The sequence below is a fragment of the Acomys russatus genome, chromosome 9 (assembly GCF_903995435.1).
Source record: "Acomys russatus chromosome 9, mAcoRus1.1, whole genome shotgun sequence".
NCBI lineage: Eukaryota > Metazoa > Chordata > Mammalia > Rodentia > Muridae > Acomys > Acomys russatus.
The window spans coordinates 4,890,495-4,915,310 of NC_067145.1; the positions used below are offsets into that span (position 1 = coordinate 4,890,495).

A 24,816-nucleotide genomic window follows, 5' to 3' on the forward strand; every position below is an offset into this window, starting at 1 on the left:
TAGGTGATAGATATAGATATACACATGTTTGTATATATAAATACATGTGAATGTATAATGTATATATTTATTATTTATCTATCTATTATGTATCTATCATCCATCTTTGTTCTTTTGGTGTCCTCTATCCCCTTTGGCTCTCAGACTCTTTCAAAGTTCACAGATTTAACAAAAGCGATCATCTGGTGGGTGACGAGGCCTCACAAGCATATTGCCTCCAAATACTGTTGAGGCCGGAACTATTACTATACACATCTCAAAGAGCAAGAGGCACTGAGAGGGCAGTGTCAAGTCCTAACCTCACACAGCTGCTCAACAGTGGTGCTCCGGTGGGATTAGAAAGGGTCAAGCTGTCTGCCTAAAGCCCTCAGCGACCAGCTGAAGGGGCCATGGCACCCAGGCTGTCCACTGCACAGCCTCACTCTCTCACTGTGCTGTCCTTGGCCTCTCAAAGTCACTCTGCTGACCGAAGTAAGGAGCCTACGTAATCTGGCCATATTTGAGCGGCTTTTAGTTTTCTTTCAAAACACAGCACTTACGAGTAATCAATCAGACTGGTTAGGGCAACTAACTCTACTTCTAGTGTTTAGGCGGGAGGAAGGTGCTGATGGCTTTGCTTAAGGAAACAAAAAAGGCTTAGAGCAGAAAACTGAAGAAAAATGTGTTTTATTTACTCTCTTACCATGTGAGCATGAGGGAAGCTTCCTTAAGCAAAGCCATCGGCAACAGCACCGAATCATAAGGAAATGCTCTGAATGGGAAAACTGCCTCTCCCTCCCTCCCTCCCTTCCTCCCTACCTCCCTCCCTCCCTCTCTCCTTCCCTCCCTCTTTTCCCCCCTCTCTCTGTAGTTAAGGTTTTCTGTTTTATGATTTTATTTTTATCCCAACAATAAAAACAAAACAAAAACCCGAGAAACCAACACTTCTCGGAAACACAGTCTGATGCAGGTTTCTGAGAGCCCTCATCACTCTGCCCATCCACCAGTGCGGGGCAGCCAGAGGAGGTCTTGCAAGGAGCTCAGTAACCTGGCTTTCCTTTGTCCAGCAGCTGAGTCCCTGAGAAACTGATCTCCATCCATGGACACTTACTTAGACACTGGCTGATAGCTCCAGAGCCAACACAAAGCTTCGTGGTGGCCACCAGAGTGTCAGTGCAAAAGGACACATCTTTACTCTTGCTTAATCTGCAAGAATGACCACGAAAGTCAGAGAGACTGCTAGAGCCAAAACACACTCTGTGACACATGAACACGGATGCCACCGTGTTCGTGCCCAGTCTTCAGTCTTCCAGTTTTCTTGCTCAAGTCTTTTTAAGAGGAGTCTGGAATCTAGAAAGTGTCTTATCTGCCATGTTTAAGGTAGTGAAAATCCACTGTGTGGTTGGATCCCTAGAACAGTGGTGCATGTTCACTTAAGAGTGGGTCTTGCTTATGAAAAGACTGAAATGAGGTGTTTAACATTTCCCCCACGAAGTACACACAAACACTTCCTCAGAAGGCTGAGATCGGTTCCCTTCTCAGACAAAATGGGGCTGTTCTTTAAGGCTGAATGTGCACAACAAGGTAAAAGTGTTAAGAACTCGCTAATATGTCAACTGACAAAATCATGGAAAACACAACAATGACAAAAATTAAGAGTGAGAGTATGAGACACCATTAAAGTAAGATTTGGACCAAATCATCGCATTTAGCTTTTTGATGGATGTTGGTGTTTGAAATAGTAACATTTTGTTAAAGTTCTTTTTTAACCCACAAACTCTTGCATTGAGTGGAGTAAAGCCTTCTAGTGTCCTTCCTCCCAATGCATATATGCCCCAAAGTAAGGGACAAGACAGGACAGGTGGAGCTAGAACGCCCAAAGGAAATCTGCCTTGTTGGGTCCTGTTGCATAGAAACAAATCCTGGGCAGTTACATATCCCAGTCCGGGTTTCTCGGACATGCACATGCCCATGGTCCTCCTTGCTACACTGCTTCTAGTGTGTAAGAGCACTCCAGAGAATGCTTTACAGATGGCAATGAGCTCCTGATGGTGAGGGAATGATGCTGGGATACCTTTACTTTCCTCCATGGCCTTAACTGCATCTGTGTTTTGATTAAAAAATAATAAAAATATACATAGTATATATTACATATACACTCATGTACATATATACACAGACATATATATGTCTATATCATCTATTAATCGATCTACACACACATATATATGCATACACAGACACACACACACACACACACACACACACACACTCACTCTCACTCTATCTGCGTGAATACTCCACATTTCTCTTTGCCTGGACTGCTGGTTTTCCTGCTCCTACTTAGCTTCCCTAATAACAGAGGGACCACTTTCAAGAAGGATGCCACTGATGCCTTCTTCTGTTGGCATCAGACCTAGTAGATAGATGGAGCTACAGCATCAAGAAGGCACCACCTCCCCTCCCCTCCCTTGCTTCCACTTCTGCTTTTGCCCCTTCATCAGGCTCCCATCACTTTGGATTGATCCCACCGTATGCTTTTTTGTGAGGAAAGTTTAGAAAGGTGGAAAATTATGGGGACATGGAAAGAGAGAAGATTCCCTCGTCCTGGAGTCAGAGCTAAGAATGGAGAGTTCCAGCATGACTGGCATTTCCTGAAGGCTCTTCTCCCTTTCCTATGCTACAAACCTACAGTCTTCCAGAAATTCCATTTACAAAGCATTGCCCTAAACCCCTTGTGCAAGTCTAGTGGCTCTTGGCTTTACTCCATCAGATTACAACCCCACCCAAGGCACTTCCCGAGCCACCCTATAACCTCTCTCATCAAACAGAGAAGGAGGAGGGTCTTAGCAACTCTGAGATGTAACTCGAAAGTCACCAAAAACAGTGGCTAATGCTAAAATACATGATGGTGTCTCTCCCTTAAGTAGTTGATATTCTGCCAGGCCTGGTGGTACACACCTTTAATCGCAGCACTCAGGGAGGTGGAGGTAGGCAGATTTCTGTGAGTTCTAGGCCAGCCTGGTCTACAAAGCAAGTCCAGGACAGCTGTGACTACAAGAGAAACCCTGTCTCAAAAAACAAAAACAAACAAACAAACAAACAACGTCGATATTCGGTGGGCAGTGATGTCACACACCTTTAATGGCAGCACTTGGGAGGCAGAGGCATGCAGATCTCTTGAGTTCAAGGCCAGCCTGGTCTACAAAGGGAGTTCCAGGACAGTCCAGGTCACACAGAGAAACTCTGTCTCAATAAAAACCAAAACCGAACAAACAGAAGGAAGAAGAGAAGATGTTTATAGCCACACTTGAGTATGTCTTAGTCTTTCTCTATGTCAAAATGTCTTTAATAAACTACAGAGCCCCCTTTGGGAAGCTTGCCCCCTGGTGTTCTCTCCCTGACAACTTTCTGGTTAAATGACATCCACCTCTGCTTTATGCCGAAGCCCTGAATCTCAGCTTTAACCTGAGCTGAGGTCCTCCAAAGCGAGGTGAACTCTTCAGCTTCTGCTGGTGACAGCGTGGACTGTGCCTCCACCCTGCGGCTGACACTGCTGGCCTCCTTGAGCTTCTAATGCACTGTCCCCAGATTGTCACAGACTGTACCTCCTTCCAGGCTTAGCTTATGTGTCTCTGTCACAGCGAGTCCTCTCTACTTCGCTCCCCCTGAGCCAGCTTCACTCACTCCAGAAGTTCTTACCCACGCTCCTCTCTGCTTACCATATTTATTATTTTCTGTTTCCTAAAACTATACGCGCTTTTTGAGGTGTTAGTTTTGTCCACTGGCATATAGTAGTCTCTAGAACAATTCTCGGTCCATAATAGGTGTTGTGTATATTATTCAGTGAGTGACTGAATGAAGAACAAGAGCGACTTTCTGTTGGCTGATGGTGTGGGACACACTGCCTGAAGGCAGGGATCTGTTTGGTCTGTGGTCCCGGGAAATCCTATTTCCTACTACCCTTTGTGAGCACAGCCCTACCCCAAGGACCAGCTCTTCTGTGTGACTTCTCCCTGCGCTATACATCCGGATCATGAATAAGTTATGAAACCTTATATACCTAAGTGTTTAGATTCTCAAACGAAGACCCATATGATGGTCCAGAACCCTAATTCTCTTGCATGGTAGGTTTTCAGGCAGGCAGAGAACCAGTGTAATTGTGTAGAAAGAGCATGTATTCTGAGATGAGGCTTTGGGGCCTGAAGCACCAGCAAGTTAGGCTACAAGATACGATCTGCAAATGATTTAACCCTCACATGAAAGCCATAGGATTTATCATTTCTCCCTGATGAGGAGATGGGGCATGGAAGAATTAGGTGTTTGAGTTGTGGCAAGCAAGGCTGTAAAAATGAGCTTTCTGTTTCCCTGGACGTCTTCAAATCATTTAATCTCACCAGAGTTATCATTATTATTTTTAAATCTACAACATGAGGTGGATTGGAACAGGTGTTATCTAAGATCCTTTTGATCTTTCAAATTTCAGCTAAATATTCTGAGTTTATAAGAGCCATGCAAGCCCAAGCATTATAAATCTTAGATCTATTTCACTGTAATTCAGCTTATCTCTTCTTATGAACTCTCTCTTTCATATGCATGCAAAAAAATGCTTCATCAATTTGACTGCTACAGTTTTATTTTTAAATTTTATATATACAGGCATTTTGCCTGCATGTTGTTAGTTCACAAAGCTGATCCCAATAGCCTGCTTCTAGGTTGCCTAGCAACATGACATCATCACCACCATTGCCAGGGGCCTAGGATAAAAGACTGGTCAGCTATCCCTCTTACCTTTTCCCTCTGTCTCTCTGTCACTCTCTCTTACTTTGTGTGTGCACTCTCTCTTACTTTGTGCATGCACTCTCTCTCCTTCTGTCTGTCCCTCTGTCTCTCTGTCTCTCTTTCTCCCTCCACCTATGTGTGGCATCTCTTTATTATATATTATAACACACGCATGTGTATGTACCACTTGAGTGTCTGGTGCCTGTGGAGGGCAGAGGAGAGCATCAGATCTCCTGGAGCTGGAGGCACAGATGCCTTGTGGGTGCTGGGAACTGAATCAGGTTCTCTTGAGGAGCAGTCAGTGCTCCTAACCACTGGGCCATCTCTTTAGTCCTCTCTTCCAGTTCTTACATCAATACTGCAGTAAATGATTATTTGAGAGACCATAAGCCAAGCTCAGGCCAAGCTGGTGAACCTGGTGGGCTTCACTTTTCTCTAGCTGTTTTTTAAAAAAATATTTTTATATGAATGTTCTGTTTGCATGTATAACAGAAGATGGCATCAGATCCCATTATAGATGATCGCGAGGCACCATGTGGGTGCTGGGAATTGAACTCGGGACCTCTGGAAGAACAGACACTGTGGAGTCATCTCTCCAGCCCTCACTAGCTGGTTTTTACAAACAGGTCAAGGCATGATGGTGAATTTACCTGCCTAAGAGTTCTGCTGGGCCCTTGTCCCTGGCCTTTTGTTTCAATTCAAACTTCCAGCATTTCCCCCTTTAGACACTTCTTTGGGTTGAAGGCAACCTCTCAGCTCTCCCCCACATCCTTTGGTATTTCCTGTTACTGAGGTGGGAAATACCTGCTCCCCGCCTCGCTTCACCCTCAGAGTGCAGAGGAACCGGCTCAGGGTGACTGGTGGATGACCAGAGTGCAGGCACCAGTGTGCGTGGGGCGATTAGGACAGTGGCAGGACCTTTCAGTTCTGAAAAAAGCCACGAGTTCTCTTCCTAAAAACATTCTAACAGCTCCCTGTGAGGTTGGGGCGCAGCTCTCTGGGAATGGAAACACATGCTGACTCTGAGTTCAAGTCCCAGCATCACCCCAACCTTTCCCCCTCCCCATCCCAAGAAACACCCTGTGTAAAGTGAAAATTTAATTTACAAATAATCAGAAGGGTTTTTTTTTTAAACCTGTGCAACATATTGTGGTTAAAAAACAAACACACAAACAAAAAGTAATTTTTACTCTAAAGAGCACAGCAAACAGCATCAGAATCTGTTGACTTCCTTTCTTGAAAAAGACATTGTTTTGAGTGAGTGGAAATTCAAAATGAGGTACAGGAAAACATTTCTAGTTCCCCATTGCACCCCTGTCCTAGGCTTGTACAGTTAACGAGCCCTTTCTACCCACTTCTGTTGCTTCAGAGCCTCCGCTCACTTTGCATGTGGCTCTGCATAGTACAAATTGCATAGCTTAGGCCTACTGCTGGAGTTTAGCTTCTCTGACACTCAGTGAGCCCCTCTTGCAGTCAGATTCTCAGGCTATGAGTGCAAGGATTCTGGGAGTCTGTTCATGGGCTGGATGGCTCATCTAAGAGCTGGCTGGCCAAAGAGAGCCTTTAGAGTCTGATCCCTACCTTTCTCTTATTTCTAATGTCCTTTCTGGGCAACATATCAGCTTCTGAACTGCTAAAGTGAAGAGAGGTTTGAGGCAGAAAGATTAAAAAGCGAATCCCGGCCCCATGCCTTTTAGTTTGGTGTGAAGACTGCCGATGGTGAGGGATAAGAAAGTGCTTTAAAAGTTGAATGACTCGTACAAAGAAAAGCTTTTGGGCACCTTGTCTGAGGTAAATTCAAACTTTGGAAGAGGACAGAATACCAGAATTTGCTTAATCCTTAGTCCCCAAATTGTGTTCTCTTTTAAAGAGGTTCTGTAGTTTCCTTATCTTACCTGGCCAGCAGCCACACAGACTTCTTAAATCCGGCAGTGGTAGCAGCAAAGAACTTAAAACAAAAACAAAGACCTACAATTCAGAGAAGCAGATTGCTACAGCCTCTGCGGGACAGAAATTATATGTACTTATCAAGACCCCTTCAGACTCATCGATCTTGTTTCTAAGGATATAACTCACAGATCCATTTTACCAGCATAAAATAATGATACATTATTTAACAAATACAATGTTATGTACCACATTGTTTCACATGATATATAAAGGCTAAAAGAACTCAAATGTCCACCACCAGCTAGGAATTGCTTAAATAAATTATGGTACCTAAAGACACTGTAGTTTAGAGATAATGAAGAACTTCTGTGTCAATAAGAAATAGCGTCCAAGTTATAGGGGGACATAGATAGGAAGAAATCAAAGTGTTTATACCATCCTATTACTTGCGTGCAAGAGGGGAAAAAAAATCACTCAAGAATTATACAAAAAAAAAAAAAAAAAAAGAATAAGTGTATTCTTGTTTTTATGTTGACTAAATAAAGACATACATGAAATGGCTAAGCCACCAACACTCTCACCTAAAAATAAATCTTGCTGGGAGTGGTGGCGCACGCCTTTAATTCCAGCACTTGGGAGGCAGAGGCAGGCGGATCGCTGTGAGTTCGAGGCCAGCCTGGTCTACAAAGTGAGTCCAGGACAGCCAAGGCTACACAGATACACAGAGAAACCCTGTCTCGAAAAACCAAAAAAAAAAAATCTTATTGAATTTGTTTCGACATTGTCTTTTATTTATTCTAAGAAGTTGCCTTTTCATTCTGAGTTGGTTTCTCCGAAGTTCTGCTTTAAGCAGCTTGAGTGAAGCTCTCCTCAGTCTGGACAGCGGAGAGAAAGGCCTTTAGCTATCACTTTGTATGGGGGGGGGGCCCGGGGGGGCTCTCTGACCAGCAGCTCTATTTTTCTGGCGATGGGGAACAGATTTAGAACAACTCTGAATTCAGTTGTCATTGTTGGCACACATGCTGCTTCACTCACTTAGCCCTTAGAATAGAGGTACCCCGCACCCCAACACCTCAGCCAGCACAGGTGGTCTGCTCCCCATACCCAGTACCTTTTGAGAAGCACTGTAGCCATGGAGCTAAGAATGTTAGGAGTTTTACTTGAATAAAGTAGCGGTGGGTTTTTTTGACAGTGTTGTTTCAGTTTCCTTAAACCTAAAATGAAACTCTAGGAAAGCAAAGATGAATCAGCAACAACAAAAACGGTCCACTTTGGTCACAGGCCATCTCTTAGGAGAGTCATAAGTCCCGTCTTGATGCCTTTACTTTCACATTCATTTGACAAGAACAGAGGTGACACTGGTCACAGGCCACCTCTCCACAGACTTCAGTCTTTCATATCTATCAGTGAGCTGCCAACAGCAGCAAGCCCATCAAACTCAGGATCCCTGGGGTTTCTCCTTCTGGCAGTAACGATGGGTTTAAGCGATGCAAGGTGAACAACGCGGGCCACCCTTTCTGAGCAAGAAGGTCAGGGACTGCCCATCTCTACCCTCATTAGGGATAATTGAGCCTCTTCTTTAAGAGGTTCTCTCACTAACAGCACTGTGCTTTCTCTGGGAAGGGCAGCAGTTGTGGCCCGGAAGCCTAAGCAGGAGAACCGAAGATGTCTCTTGGGGAGAAGGAAAATGGAGTTGCTTCTCCAGAGACCAGGACTCAGCCTTGAAATTTAAACCTTGATTGTGCTTTTCAATTTGCTGCTTCTAATTTTACTTTCAAGTCTTAGATACACTACACCTAAAAGAGGGAGTGCCTTAGCCTGTCTGCGGTGTATCTTTCTCACCTAACCCTCCTTATTTGGCACTTTTCCCCTCTTTTTTTTTTTTACATTAAAACTCCTTGAATATTTTTTTCTTTTCTTTTCTTTTCTTTTTCAAGACAGGGTTTCTCTGTGTAGCCCTGGCTCTCCTAGACTCACCCTGTAGACTAGGCTGGCCTCAAACTCACAGTGATTCGCTTGCCTCTGCCTCCCAAGTGCTGGGATTAAAGGCGTGCGCCACCACGCCCGGCGAGTATTTGTTTTTTATTCTTTAGTATGTGAATAGTTTTTTAAAATAATATTTTTCAGGACTTTAAGAACTAAGAGAATACATTTTTATTGTATATGTTTTTCTAGCCCCAAATGATTTACATATATGAAAGGAAGGCATGCGTGCTGTATAAATCTGAGTGACTCATGCTCTTCCCTGACCTGAGCAATCATGTTCTGATCAGTCATAGAGATGTGGCCTAGGAAATAAGCTCTGGGCAATTTCTATGGCTCTAAACATTGATGTAAACTCATAATTCTTTTTCTTTCTTTCTTTCTTTTTTTTCTTTTCTTTTTCTTTTTGTGTTTTTCCAGACAGAGTTTCTCTGTATAACCTTGGCTGTTCTGGACTTGCTTTGTAGACCAGGCTGGCCTCGAACTCACAGCAATCTACCTGCCTATGCACCGGCACAGCTGGCAAAACTCCTAATTCTTATACTTAATGAGCATAATGGCTAAACTTGGTGCCCTGAAATGCGTGGTGTGTTTCCTCATCTCCTGGCACTAATGCAGCGTCGCAGATGCCGGGCCAAATACCTGCTGCATGATAGCATCCTCGTGCTGTATAAATACAGTTCACTCTCACACCTGGAGTGTGCAACTGGAAAAGAGGGCGCTTAAGCTCTGGCTGCCTCCCCTACACAAATGGACCCTTTAAAATCTCGTTTATATGAGTACAAAAACAATGACTCCCTGTGCTCTGCAGCTGGTCCTTGACAGAGCGCTGAATTGGCTTCTGCAGTGCGCTCCCTCTCCTGTGTCCTTAATCCCTGGATAGGAACAGCCTATCGTCAGACACAAGGCCAGAGGCATGCTGGCCTTTGAAGAGTCACCAGGAGATAAAGCTTGTTTCATTGGAGACACTGGCTCAAAGGAGTAGGAGATCATCAGGCCCAAGAGAAGGGTCCTGCTGTGGTCAGTGTTGGCATGGAAATAAACACTGTTCCAAACATCCTAATAATTTAGAGAAAGGCAAAGCATGATTCAAATACTGGAATGTAGGGGCTGGAGAGATGTCTCAGAGGTTAAGGGCACCGACTGCTCCTCCAGAGGTCCTGAGTTCAATTCCCAGCAACCACATGGTGGCTCACAACCATCTACAATGTGATCTGATACCTCGTCTGGCCTGCAGGTGTACATGCAGGCAGAGCACTGTATACATAATAAATAAATAAATAAATAAATATTTTAAAAAATATTGGAATGTACAGGTCGGAAGTAGACATTAGTTCTGACTTAGGCGATGAGGAGATATGCAGCCAAGCGGTTGGTATTCAATCATCAGGTAAGTGTCTACGGCAACGGCAGTAACCAGGACCTGAAGGTTGCCGGCGCTTCTGAGCTGTATTCCAGATAGCCATAGCTGCAGAACCAGGCGGTGGGTGGGCTGGCTGTGGTTTACACTGCTACAGATAGCAGGCACTGCATAAACTGTAACCTTGTGAAGATGGCAGGCACTGTTACTGTAGGTAATTGTTCTGAACAATTTGATCACCCAATCAAAAGAAAAATTAGAAATGGCTTGTTCGGTTTTCTCTATATCTGAATTAACAGCGAGGAAAACAGAGAAAAGTAAAATGCAGCAATAATCTAAGAACATCAGGTCTTCAGTCGGGTTCAAAACAACCTGAGCAATGGGGCAGCAGCTCCCCTCCTTGTCAGGTGCTCCCTCCCCTGGAGCATCTGTGCGCTGACAATGACAATAGCTGCCTGGGGATTCTCCCTGTTTCTGCTCAAGAAGACTTGGCTAAAAGGGCCAGAAAAATGGCAGTATCACTCCCTGGCTATCATTTCTGCCCCTCAAAGCCCTGTACAACTATCAAGTCTCTTCCTACAACTCTCTTGGGGCTCTTCTCCAGCCAAGGAAACACAAGCTCCATCTCTCGAGCCTAAACCAGGTTAAGTGTCTTCTCTCATCCCCACCCTGTTCTCCTCAACCCCTGGCTCTGGCTTTTCTAGCCCAGGAGAAGCACCAAATCAGTGCCATGGCAGCAAGTAAGGCCGTTTCCTATGGTACACTTTGCTCAAGCACACAGTGAAATTATTTAAGCTTTCATGGTGTGCACAAGGCAGAACTTGGATATAGAAGCAGGCAGAGAGATTTTATATATAAAGAAACAGAGGCTTGGTCCCAAAATTGGCCTTTAAACCTAGGTGGTCAGATTCCCAAAGCCAGAGCTCTGCTCCCCATTATTCTGTATGGGACCATTGGTGCAAAGGTGGTGGCTTCTGAGCCGGGTGCAGTGGTGCACGCCTTTAATCCCAGTACTTGGGAGGCATAGGCAGGTGGATCTCTATGAGTTCGAGGCCAGCCTAGTCTACAAAGTGAGTTCAGGACATCCAGGGCTACACAGAGAGAATCTGTCTCGAGAAACAAAAAAACAAAAACCAAAACAAAAAGGTGGTGGCTCCCTGAAATGCTTTAGCTGGCATGTGTACCAGATAGTTGCCCCTGGCAGCCCTGATAACCTCCCTGCACTGCTGCTGCTGTGTGTGGTGGTGGTAGTGATGGTGGTGGTGGTGGTGGTGATGGTGGTGGTGGTGTTGGTGGTGGTGATGGTGGTGGTGGTGATGGTGTTGGTGCTGGTGGTGGTGGTGGTGGTGGTGCTGGTGGTGATGGTGGTGGTGGTGATGGTGGTGGTCGTGGTGGTGGTGGTGGTGGTGGTGATGGTGGTCGTGGTGGTGTTGGTGGTGGTGATGGTGGTGGTGGTGATGGTGTTGGTGCTGGTGGTGGTGGTGGTGGTGGTGCTGGTGGTGATGGTGATGGTGGTGGTGGTGATGGTGGTGGTCGTGGTGGTAGTGGTGGTGGTGATGGTGGTCGTGGTGGTGGTGGTGGTGGTGATGGTGGTGGTGGTGGTGGTGGTGATGGTGGTGGGGCATGGACACTCACTCCTTACTCCCAATCCTTGTGTTACTTCTCTAGAGCAAGGAGTGTACACCGATGGCTCCCCCCTCACCCTGCACCCGTCTTCTGCCTGAGAAGCCTGCGATGAATGGCAGCACGGGTGTCTCTAATAATGCCAGGGGGGGTGCTTGCCGGCCGTATCACTCCTCCCAGCTTTCTCAAGTTCTGTTCTCATCTTCCAGAAATATTGAAGAAACCATGGAGCCTAAACCCATCTACTAGTCTCTGGGATCCTGTTGTTCAGCCTGTGTGGAGATGCCTACTGCCATGGCTTCAGGAGGCAGAGTGACATCAGCATTGGTGTCCAACGGTGCCCACTTCATGGCTTAGCAGGTGACTGTGTGGTCTCACTAGCAGTCTCCTCAGCCCTTCAGCTCAGGGTAGCCTATATTATATCCGTGTGGCTTTTAATCTACTTGGCTATCCCAGCCGGCTGGAGCGGCGCATGAGGGACTAAGCTTCTGCAGGGTGACCTGATGTGCTCATTACTCACTCATAATCCAAAGCCATCCCTGTGTTCTACAGTGTGGTAGCAATGCCCTCTGAGTGTTCGTGGCAGTGAACCCCTTTCACTATCTCGCCACAGTGGGAGCCCACACAGCTCATTACTGGAACATACTCTGGGTCTTAGGGATCTTTCTCCTACATTCTAACTCTTGTATTCAACTGCTTGGTCATAGAAGAACTGGGCAACCACTCTCTTTCATTTGGTCATCAAGGCTCACAAACACCCTTCCTAACAATCTCGGTTCTTCCTCATTTCTCACATGGAGGACTCAGCGCAGGTCTTTAGGTAACAAAGCATCGAAGATAATCCCTGGGACCAGCAAGTAGAGTGGTGTGAATGTCAGTATGAAGCTGTAGCTAGAGTGGGGTGTGTGTGCGTGTGTGTGTGTGTGTGTGTGTGTGTGTGTGTGTGTGTGTGTGTGTGTGTGATGGGCTCTCACTCTGATTCTTGGGTTCAAATGATCCTTTGGCTCCAACATTCTGAATGCTGTGTTTCCCTGGGTCTGCCTAGAATCCTCCTCAGTGTGCATCAACACTGAAAAACGTGTCTGTGCCTTAGCTTCCTCATCTACAAGACAAGAGTCATAAAGGCATTTTTCTCTCTGGGTTGTTGTGAGGTTTAAGCAAAGTTAATGCAGAGGAGTAAGTGGCACCCAGCATGAGAGAGAGGTGGCTGACATTGCTTAGCTGAATACAACTGATGAAAGAGGAGGAAACCAAGCCTCAGAGAGATTAAATACTTTGTTTAGAATCACGAAGATATAGAATAATGCAACCGATGTAAGAGTCCAGGCATGTTCTTTATCAAAAGCCTAAGCTCAGTTATTATTAATATGATACACTTAGGGTTCCCAAGCCTATGAAAAAAAATAGGGACCCCTGGGGTGCCAGCACACAGAGAGGCACTGCTGTAATGAAGTGTGCGTGTTACCTTGTTTTTTTGTTTTTTTTTTTTTTAAAAGATTTATTTATTGCTATGTATACAGTGCTCTGCCCACACGTTCTTCTTCACGCCAGAAGAGGGCATCAGATCTCATTATAGATGGTTGTGAGCCACTATGTGGTTGCTGGGAATTGAACTCAGGACCTCTGGGAGAGCAGTCAGTGCTTTTAACCTCTGAGCCACCTCTCCAGCCCCATGTTACCTTGTTTTAAAGGTTCAGATTACAAACTTTTCCATTACAACCATTGGCTCCTGTACATTCCTTTTTCACCTAGCTTTTTAGCCATCTCTCCCAATAAACGACCTGAAACCAGGAAAAGTCACCCCAAAGCACAGAACCAAATACCCAGCAGTCAGTAATTGCTAAATTGGTGGATAGCATTGCATTTTGTCTAAGTACTTTAACAGAGAGAAGGGAATAGTCGATAGCATATAATGAAATAGAAAATTCAAACTATATAGAAACTCAATCAGAGGACAGTAATACCCCATAAGTCTAACTCCCCAGATGACACCTTTCTTCTGTCCCAAGAAGCATCCACAGTGACCACTTTCTTGAGATTCTATTGAATTACACTGAATTTTAGTCTACTGAAGTTTACTGTCAAGAGAAGTTAGAGAAAGGGAGGAGATGACTTATTAAAATGTGTTTTCTTTTCTGAGAGCCCAATTTCTTTCGAACTCAGGCAAAAGCTACACAGATGCCAACTTTCTTTGTGTGTGTATCAGCAGCAACAGGAACCATAAGTAAAGATGCGACCTGTGCCGAGCTCCAGCAGAGGAAACCGCTATGCTGACCGGCTCCTTCTATGTTCAGATTGCCATCCATCCCTCACAGTTGAGCTCATGACCCTCTGACTCCTGGTGAATCCGGTGTGCAAACACACTCTCTCGGCAGGGACACATTCTGTGTCATCAATAAGACAAAGAGCTTTCCCTTTCTTTTAGCAAGATGTGAGGCAGCTTTAACATGATTAAGTGCAGTTGGGAATGCGGAAGTGCTCTCTGGAGGATGCAAATAGCGACCTCTCTTCTTCCCATGCTCCTTTTTTATCAAATGTCTGCAGCAACAAGAAAGATACATGCTGCCTAAGGCTTTCCTCACACTCTCTTCCAAAGGGACTTGGAGCATGCTGCTGTCTTCTATCACGCTGCCAACTTCTCCTAGTTATATGAGGCTTTGTCATAGCTCAGTGTGTTCACACCTTGCATCTGCTTAGAAATGACACCCAACTGCACGTGTCTGTACCTGTAGAGGACATGATACTGAAATAACTAGAATTCCCTGCTTTACTCTGGAGTTACGGATTTACATGATTCTATCCCTGGTCCACAGTATTTTTGTCTAGTTTCCATTTTAACATTAAATGCATATTTACCTCATTTGGAAAAAAAGACAAAAACAAAATGAATTGGATAAACTTTTAAGCATCTTTTCCTAAGTGCTGACAATTTCTTAAAATTTGGAAGCTAAGGTTCTCAATCAGATTTGGGGGAGATAATTATTTCTTCTTCTTCTTCTTCTTCTTCTTCTTCTTCTTCTTCTTCTTCTTCTTCTTCTTTCTTCTTCTTTTTCTTCTTCTTCTTCTTCTTCCTCTTCTTCTTCTTTTCTTCTTCTTCATTTGCTGGCATCTATCTTGACTCCTTCCCCCATTTATGTCCTGACACTACCTCCCCCATTATTTTGTTAAGAGCTAATGTAGACATGGACTCCAGTGACAAATGGAGCCTTTGTTCCAGCTGAGCCCTCAATGGCAGACATACCAACAGATAACAAAAGGCATCTTCCTTTTCTCCTAAGTCTGTTTGCTTAGAAGTTGTCTGTTTGCTATGCAGGACCTTTGGCTTGGCGTAAGCTCAGTGGTCTCTCTGACTGTCAATGAGCTCTTTTTTGTGTTTCTTCTTCATACCACTTCTGACTCCTCAGTTTCCATCAGTAAAGCCAACCAGGAGGGCATCCAGCCAACTTATCCACTCCGGCTCCGCCAGCTTTGACTGCACTTCTCACAAATGTGAGGAAAGACCCCACTGGGCTAGGAAGTGGGAATTCCTGGCATTTTCTTCTTGTTAGGAGCGATACTGTTTCCCTGTAATTAGCAACTTCCTTCTCTATTAATCCGATGTCCGATCTCATGCTCTACTCCTTTCCATTCCTCTGTTCTTTAATGGAAATAGTTCTGTCTCACAGACTGAGCTCTGATGGCGTTTAGAACACCATTTTGAATAGCTGACTCTGTCTCTTTTTTCCAAACATACCGCACTCCGTACATATAGTAGTGCAAAGCAAATGGGTGTGTACTAAATTGGTGTGAGGAATGAGACCTAATTGTAAAAGAATGATCATTTTCCCCCTTGAGTTTAACAGAATCAGTCAAATGGCAGAGTGCTAATGCTGTGTGGCTGCACCTAGCAGTGTTGCCTCGCTGGCCTCCACACGTGACATTTCCCTTAGCATTTCTCATGCAAGTCAGCAGAGCGAGATGTTACGGGAACAGCGTCTGTCACTCGCTTTGCTCCAGGATAGTGACTTTGGACAAGCTGCTCAATCTCTTTGTGACCAATTTCATCCATAAAATGAGAGGTTTTTGTAGTACCGCACCAAGCGAGAGCACACAAAAGCCTCCCAGAAGGTAGTTGGACTAGTCTTACGTAAAGACTAGCAAAAACACATAGAAAAACTTCTTTCATATCATCTCTTGGCTTGACAACTATACTTCGGAGCATAACATGAGGCAAGACCACTGCAGTTTGCACCGACTCTCAGGAAAAGGACAGTGTCAACTCTTTCTCCTTGAATGGATTCAAAGCTGGAACCTACTGAAGAAAGCTATTGTTGCCCTGGCTCAATCAGGACATATCACCTTTGAGTCTTTCTACGATGATCTGGAGACTCATTAATCAGCCATTTAATAAAGGTGTTAAAATGGGATAAATCTAAAATCTATGACCCACTTTTCTCCTGCTGTGTTTCTTTCTGTTGGCCATATGTAAAGTGAACTTTCCTGACAAAGTTATATTTATATGCTACACAAGTTCCCTAATTTTTTAAATGAAGTCATTAATCCTTTAAAATGTATGGATATCAACGGGAGGATACAAGTGATGGGATAACAATTTAGTTGTAATCTGAATAAATTAATAAAATAAAAAAATTTATAGATATCTTGGCCAATTACAAAGCAGTGATTACAATGTTACAAGAATGCCTTTTGGTGGCAAATTGATAGAAATTCATCTTAGGACTTGGTATTAGTTTACATGTCTTCAGCCTAAGGATGTCTACACTGGTTTGATCAAAAATTACAAACACGTAGTTTTTTTTTTTTCATCAATAATTTAAGGTAAGATCTATGTTGCCTATAAGTAATAAACTAAAACTTCAAATAGCTATAAACCAAGCAAACAAAAGTTTTATTAATACAGATTGCTGTCAACCCTGCTAAATTAGTAAGGGACTGAAATATTTAAAAAATGACGTAGCTAGCTATGGTAGGCTCCATGAGGCAATGAATGAAAGAGTCCTGTGTTAGCATTTTCCCAGTTTACCTTCCAGTCGCTGCAAGAGAGCATGCAAACACAGGACAGGGTTGGCTTCCATTTTTAAGCACCGATATTCAGCTTCAAGTCGGCTCTAGCCAGGACATAATCCTTACTAGAGGCCCGTGATTCATCTTGGGCATGCTAATTGTATATATTGATTTTAAGTAAAAGTGTCATTGTAGAACGATAATATTTTGGCCAGGCCTAGCCTACCTAATGATTCAATTACCACCTTTATCCTCCCATGACATGGGAAAGCATTTGATTTACTCCTGTTCTCCACCCAAGCAATGTAAGCATACAATGTTTACCAACAATTCTGATTGTCATGTGTCTAGCATATCTGGTTCCCAACAAACTGGCTTGTTTGTTTTTTTTTCCTGGAGGAGTAAAAAACTTCCAAATGCAGAGGAGACCCTGACCTATCAACTCGAATACCCACAATCAGCCTTTCTTTCTTTCTTTCTTTTTTTTGTTTTCGAGACAGGGTTTCTCTGTGTAGCCTTGGCCATCCTGGACTCACTTTGTAGACCAGGCTGGCCTCGAACTCACAGTGATCCGCCTGCCTTTGCCTCCCGAGTGCTGGGATTAAAGGCATGCGCCACCACACCTGGCTTCAGCCTTTCTGATAACACTCCCAGGCATGCAAACGGCCTACAGAAAAGAGGCTACAGGCTTTTGTAATGTCGGTTTGGGTCACGTGACTCACCCACAACGACGGCCGTGATAGTGAGCAGCACAAAAGCGTTCCGAAACAGGTAACTTTTAACATCCTCTTTTGTGATGTTCTGTACTTTCTTCTTGGCCAGAAGTGTGCGCTTGCGGACTCCTTGCTGGAATCTCTCCATGCGGCGCCCCATCCTGGGCTCCTCTCCAGTGCTTTTAGTCATGTTTTATCTCTCTGGGAATACCACCTCCTTGTACTTCAGTGTCTTGAAATTGTCCTCAGAAAGTGAAATTTCCTCTTCGGTGTCAGAGAACACAACTAGATGGGGACAGAAAAGGGACAAGCGTTATAGACTCCTGGGCTGAGAAATCAACCTTATACTTCTAGCTACAGTTTCAGGCTAGATTGTATGTGTTTTACTGAACCATGTGTACAACGTGGACATCAAATTAGAATAGATGAGCAAAAACTGTGTGCTCAGCTTGCTCTTTCTCCTCAGTGAGTAAAGGGTTCCTCAGAGTTGGGTGAGATGGAGCACTCACTTGCCCACTCTGGTCCTCAGAGCCTAGCCGAGTACCTTGTACCACCCACACACTCAGAAAACTCATTGATAACTCATGTGCTGTACGTGGTTAAAGACACAAGTATGTCAATAAAAAGAACTGGCATAACAGAATTTGACATGTGGCCATGAACACATGTAGTGAGTCTTTGTTTTTATTTATTTATTTCACTAAGAAACATGAGCAGATTAATTTGTAAATATAGTCGTAAAAAGAACACAAGTGCCCAGGAGACAGTAAGAAATGCTTTTGAGGCTTTTACGGGGTCACTTTTTCTGTGAAATAAGCACACTGCCCTAGGCACATCTATAAATTATCTGAAATCATAATCCACTTTCATATCATTAGAAGGAGGGAGCATAAAACAACATTTGGGTTTATGGCAACCCGCGAGTCACACGAGTCTTCAGAGGAAACCATCACTGCCTCTGTATTTTGAAATTTAGGATTTCTGCAAACAGATGAGGAGAGAATCCAGTTTTCATTCCAAACATTACAGCGTGTGGTTTCTGGTTTCTTTAAAGTGCTCCTAGGTTGTTCAGATACAAACCATTTTCCTTGCTGGAAATCATCGGCTTCCTCCTGAGTCTGTACGCGAGTCCTAATCCCTAGTCTTTGGCGGTGATCAGCCGTGCCTGTGGACGTGTGTATCTGGCAGAGCCAAAGCCAGCGTGTGAGTCTGTGAGGGAGGTCGCTGCAACCCAGGCACTCGCAGGCTTTCGGCAGATCCAAGGGTGCAAAAGACTTTAACAGTTTGACTTTTAAATAAAATTGTAGGTTGAGGTCATTGATAGTAAGACTTGCAATGTGTTTAAGACTTTACACTAGATTTAAAGCTTAGAGAGTGGGGAAGAGAGACAGGAGAAATCCAGATTTTTTTTTTTTAAACTAATAGTTCAGATGTCCTTAACCCGTCAGTTCCCCTTAAATCACACGAGTTCAATCTTGATCTACTCTACATCTCGGACCTCCATCTACCCTCCAGTCCACCTTGAACGACTGAATTTCAAATCCAGAGTGGATTGGGCTTGGAAGGTTAGCACACGCAGGCGGCACTCAGTCCTAACAGGACCTTACCTTACCAATATGGCTAGCTTTACTCCGCCGCTCAGCGAACCGAAAAGTGGGACGCGAAACTGAGTCCCCCGGGATATTGGAGGCTACGCTTACCTTTTCTGATTCCGTGACCGGTGGACGACACCCCAGGCAATGTCGAGGTGAATTCCTCAGCAGGTAACAGCTCAGGGAGCGGCGGGGCAGGCTAGCCTTGACACATGCATGTGCTCTGAAACCGCCACTTACTATCAGGCAACTTAAGAAAAGAGGCGGAGCCTGGGCTGGGCAAGGGGGAGTGGGGAAATGAAAACAGCAGGCGGAGGGTGGGGGAGCCCGAGCTCTCCGGAATATTGATTAAACTTGGCACACCAGAAGCGTGCTGTATGGCGTTGTTTTGCTCCTTGGACCACTTTCACGCTTTGCCAGTTCACTTTTATTAGAAACGCAAAATCAAGACCTGGAAGAATGGCAGACTGAAGCGCACACTCGGACGCTGCAAGTTCTGATTAGGACTTTTGGAAGACTTCTCCAAGGCCACGTTTAATTACTTCACTTTAGCTTTCCTCCCCTTAAGAGGACGTCAGAGGGTGTTTTTTTTTTTTTTTGTTTGTTTGATTTTTTTTTTTTTTTTTTTTTGCCTGCTCATACAACTGTTGTGCCCCCCCCACCCCCACCCCATCCCTTTAGCAATGATGAGGACATAACTGAAATTTCTTGGAAGGATCCTGAATATAATTAAGAATACAGAGAGGGGAATGCTTACTGCCGCCCTCTCAACGTGTATAAAGTTACTCAAAACACAAGGTGAGACATGCCCCTGTTTAAGACTCCAATATAACAAATCTAATTGAGCTCTGGCTGCCTGCTCTGCTGACAGAAAAAGGTAACACAAAAAGACCAGGATCACTGCCAACTATACAGTGTTTTAAGACCAAGAGTGCAAATACACACTCATGATTTCCAAATATAATTGCTGTTCAACTCCTTTGGTTTTAAAGGATGCTGAATGCCCGTATCCTTTTTTTCTTTTCTTTCATTTTTGGTTTTTCAAGACAGGGTTTCTCCATGTAGCCTTGCCTGTCCTGGATTCACTTTGTAGACCAGGGGGGCTTCCCAATTAAAGGCTGCTATTTTTCTTAAAAGGAAATGGACTACAAAACAGACAACCTATAAATTGAAAATGAAAGTCGGGCATGGCAGCGCACTTTTATAATCCCAGTATCCTGGGAGGCAGAGGCAAACAGATCTCTGAGTTCAAGGGCAGCCTGGTCTACAAAGCGAGTCCAGGACAGCCAAAGCTACACAGAAAAATCCTGTCTCAGAATGCCCCTCCTCCCGAGACACATACACACACACACACACACACACACACACACACACACACACACACACACTATTGAAAATGAACTGTTGAGAGTGACTTACTCTTCCCTCCCCAAATGTTTTAATAGGTTTTAGAGACAAGGTTTCTCTGTGTAACAGCCCTGGCTGTCCTAGACTTACTTTGTAAACCAGGCTGACCTTGAACTCACAGTGATCTACCTGCCTCTGCCTCCCGAGTGCTGGGATTAAAGGCATGCACCACCACACCTCTCCAAATTAAAAAATTCGTTGAGGTGAAAGAAAATGGCTCATTTGAAACCTGAACACTTACCTAAGAGTCCAGCATCATTCTGCTTGCTTGTTCACTAAGTTCCCTGTGTAAACTCTGCTCAGTTCTTGTGTCTGGCATCCAATACCAAAGTATGTATTTTTGTTCCTCATTAGCAAACCCAGGGTGCTATTAAAAAAAAAAAAGTTTCCTGCCAGCTTTAATCATTCATGTATGTGCTTTGGAACAGCTACTGGTTGGAGAGCAATGGAGAGGTGTGTGAGTGCCCAACATGACAAATTAGCAGCAGTTATTATAGCTTCCTAATTTGACACCACCTTAATAATTTTGTGAAAATTCCGTCTTTTGTCAGTTTCAGCCCTTGGTGATCTTTTCTCTGGTCCTTCAAATCCCTTAACACCAGCACCCCATTGTTTAACAAACCCTTAATTATACACTGCCTTGCCCTGTGCCCTTTATTTTAAGATCGTGTCAAGTCTGGGCTTCTTAACTAAATGAAACGTTCTTTGAGGGCAAGAGACTGTCCTGTGCCTGATAAATGGAGAGTATTAAGCAATTTTTATGAATGACTGATACAATCTAAGAGATTCTGTGCCTTATTTGCCACTTCCTGTGTTAAATCAAAGCAACTTGTTTTTCTGTTGCTACCTTGGATGCATAGCATAGACTTGAGTCATGCATTTGGAACTATGTTCACCCCCCACCCTCACCCCTGCTCTAGATGATTTGTATTTTAAGGGAACTTGAAAAAGAAATAGGATGCTTTTAAGTGGAGTTTCAAATCATTAGCATTTCTGTTTCACCTTGTCCACCTTCTAAACCCAGCAAGAAAGGGGCTGGGAAGATCACTCTGACTAGCACAGAGGAGAAACTGTGTGGTTTTCCCCACTCCCACCCCTGCCCTTTCCAAATCCCTAAAGCTTGACTAAAACAATTTTACTGTTTTAATTTGTGCAAACAGTATAGGAGTCTGGTGTTCACAGAGAAAGGAAGTAATTCACCCTTGAAAATTTTGTTGGTTGTAATAAAACCTAATGAGTAAATGAAATGCCAAAAATCTTAGTTCAAAGTTCATATGAACTGCAAGGTCTGGGTCTGGGGCAGATATCGGGAATAACTTCTTCTGGGTGTTTTAAAACAAACAAACAAACCAAAACAAAGCCCTTATAGCAATAATATCCAAGGCAGCCTCGATTTGCTCTGGGTATTTCTCCACTGCTCCTCCACTTTATAATCGGGGGTGTTGAATTTTAAGAGGATTTCCCCCTTCATAGAGGCACCAAATAAACGAAAGACCAAGACCTTGTGAGCAAACTTTCATGTGTTGAATTACATCGAAAGCTACTTAGATACTGGACACAGAACCCAGGAAACACTAGCATTGGAGTTCCAAGATGAAAGCAAATAAAACTCCAAACAAACACACGCGGGTGGCAAATGCTGTCCTCTTTCTTTCTTTCTTTCTTTCTTTCTTTTTTTTTTTTTTTTTTTTTTTTTTTGAGAAAATTGGCCAAATTAATGACCACCTGTGGCTTAGGTAAATTCTTTCTCTTGGGGAAAACAGGACAATGTAACAACAGAGCAATTGTTTGTAAACGAAGTGCTTCTGCCTCACCTGGCTTGCAGTGTGAGTTATGGGGACCAGGTCTGCTGATCTTAACACTTAGAGGACTTCAGACTGTAGAGCCCATAGTCTGACTAGGGAAATGGGGAGGGCCTGACTTGTCCCCCAGTGCCTAGCTGTAGCCCAGCTAGCGAGAGGAGGAGCAGATGTGTGGCTGATAGAGATAGGCAGACAGCCTTCTATTCTGTCATGTCCTTATCCCAGACATGCCTGTAGTGAACCCCTGGATTGCTGTGTTTTTAACTGACTTGATTTTATTTTAAAATCATATGAAGAGTGAAAAACGCAACAATTCTAACCGTGGAGTTTGATAGGTTTATTCATTCATGTGTTCGTTTGACCAGCATGTGGTCCAGATGTTGGCTTCTTTCATAACCACACATTATGCAGCAAACCAGAGAGTGTTGTGGGAATTCCAGGGGGAGCCCCATTAGCCATGTAGTTTGCTAATGAGAAGTGAGGACAAGATGAGAGTTGGGGCTGTGTGGACTCCTGCTGCATGTGTAGTCCTGGAGCTGGCACTGGCAGATAACATGCAGCACTGAGGGGAGGATGGGATTTTGTCTGGAGAAGAGGAGAGTATGGCTCAATGCGTCACACTGAAGACCTTAAACTAGCCGGGCATGGTAGCTCACACCTCTAATCCCAGCACTCGGAAGCAGAGGCAGGTGGATCGCTGTGAGTTTGAGGCCAGCCTGGTCTCATGGTGGCCCATGGCCGTGCCTGTAGTTCTGGTACTAGGGAGACTGAGGCAAGGTAACAGCCCAGAGTTTACGGCCAGACTGGATATATAGTGACTTCCAGGCTAGCCCAGACCATAGAACAAGGCCCAGTCTCAATCCTGCCCTCTCAAAAGAAGAGTTTGAACTACACTTTTAAGTAATGGGAGCCATAAGAAATAAATACAGAGCCAGGCTTGGTGGCATACACCTGTAATCCCAGCACTCTGGGAGGCAGAGGCAGGTGGATCTTTGTGAGTTCAAGGCCAGCCTGATCTACAAAGTGAGTCCAGGACAGCCAAGGCTACATAGAGAAACCCTGTCTCAAAAAGCAATAAATAATAATAATAATAATACCGATGATGATGATGATGATAATAATAATAAATGAAGAGGTCAGAAAGGCAGGAAAGGTGGCTCAGTGGTTAAGAGCACGTACTACTATTTCAGAGGACCAGGGTTTAGATCCCATCACCCACATGGTGGCTCACAACCATCTGTAACTCCAGTTCAAGAGGGTCCAACACCCTCTTCTGGCCTTCTTGGGCACATACGTGCATGCAGGCAAGACACTCTCATATAAACGGGTGGTAGTGGCTCACGCCTTTAATCCCAGCACTCGGGAGGCAGAGGCAAGCAGATCTTTATGAGTTCGAGGCCAGCCTGGTCTACAAAGGAGTCCAGGACAGCCAAGGCTACACAAAGAAACCCTGTCTCGAAGGAAAAAGAAGAAAGAAAAAACCAACCAAACAAACAAAAAAGAAAACCCAATGGATTTCCTTTATATGAAAGCTAAAAGGGCTCTGCTTTGTAGTACAGATTCCATCACTGCTTTTAATATTATTCACATAGTAAAGTGCGTTCTCTCAGTTTCTTTTCTTTCTTTCTTTCTAACATGGAAACCCTTTTTAATTTGGCTGGTACTCATTTAACAAAATATGCCAGAATAATAATCCATGAAGAAATACAAGATATTATTTACTCTTTTTGGTTTTTCAAGACAGGGTTTCTCTGTGTAGCCTTGGCTGTCCTGGACTCACTTTGTAGACCAGGCTGGCCTTGAACTCACAGTGATCCACCTGCCTCTGCCTCCTGAGTGCTGGGATTAAAGGCGTGTGCCACCACGCCCAGCTTGTTTTTGGTTTTTCAAGACAGGGTTTCTCTGTGTAACAGCCTTGGCTGCCCTAGACTCTCTTTGTAGACCAGGCCAGCTTTAAACTCACAGCAATCCAATCCACCTCCCTCTGCCACCTGAATGCGGGGATTAAAGGCGTGCGCCACCATGCCCAGTGTTTTCCCAGTTTCTTAACACAAGCCAAGCTTCTATACTACTGAAGTCTTGGTTTACTGAGAAACAGCATGAAACAGCAAATGTCCACCACAGTACCAGTTCCCCCTCCCCGCCCCCAGGGGCTTCTAGCTTTGCTAGTAGTTTAACAAGAAAACTGGTTTATTTTATTTTTGTTTTGTGTGCATGTGGGTTAGAAGGCATTGGATCCCCTGGAGTTGGAGTTACAGGCAGTTGTGAGCCACCTGATGTGAGTGCTGGAACCCACTTCTGGTCCTCTGGAGAAATAGCAAGTGCTCTTAACCATTGAGGCACCCCCCCCACCCTTTTATTAGCATTTTTATCTACACTATGGTTTGAATGAAAATGGCCCCCACAGGCTCAGAGAGAGTAGCACTATTAGGAGGTGTGGTCTTGTTGGAGGAAGAGTGCCACTGGGGATAGGCTTTGAGGTTTCAGATGCTTATAGCTCTCTTTCTTCCTGTTACCTGGCAATTTAGATGTAGGATTCTTGGTTCCCTCTCCAGCACCATGTCTGCCTGTTTGCCACCACGATTCCTGCTGTTATGGTAATGTGCTAAACCCAATTAAACGTGTACCTTTCTAAGAGATGCTGTGGCTTCTCTTCCCGGCAACAAAACCCTAAGACACCT

At 44.4% G+C, this 24,816-nt stretch overlaps 1 protein-coding gene across 1 annotated transcript in view; it reads right to left on the reverse strand.

Moving 5' to 3' along the window:
• Slc1a3 (solute carrier family 1 member 3) overlaps positions 1-19,201 on the reverse strand; it is an 80,299-nt gene extending 61,098 nt beyond the window's left edge. Inside the window, exons 1-2 of the mRNA XM_051150943.1 lie at positions 19,035-19,201; positions 17,344-17,619 (exon numbers count right to left, since the gene is read on the reverse strand). Of these exons, the coding sequence (XP_051006900.1) occupies positions 17,344-17,524 (181 nt within the window). The 5' untranslated portion in view covers positions 17,525-17,619; positions 19,035-19,201. The remainder of the gene's footprint in view (positions 1-17,343; positions 17,620-19,034) is intronic.
• Positions 19,202-24,816: the final 5,615 nt, after the last annotated feature.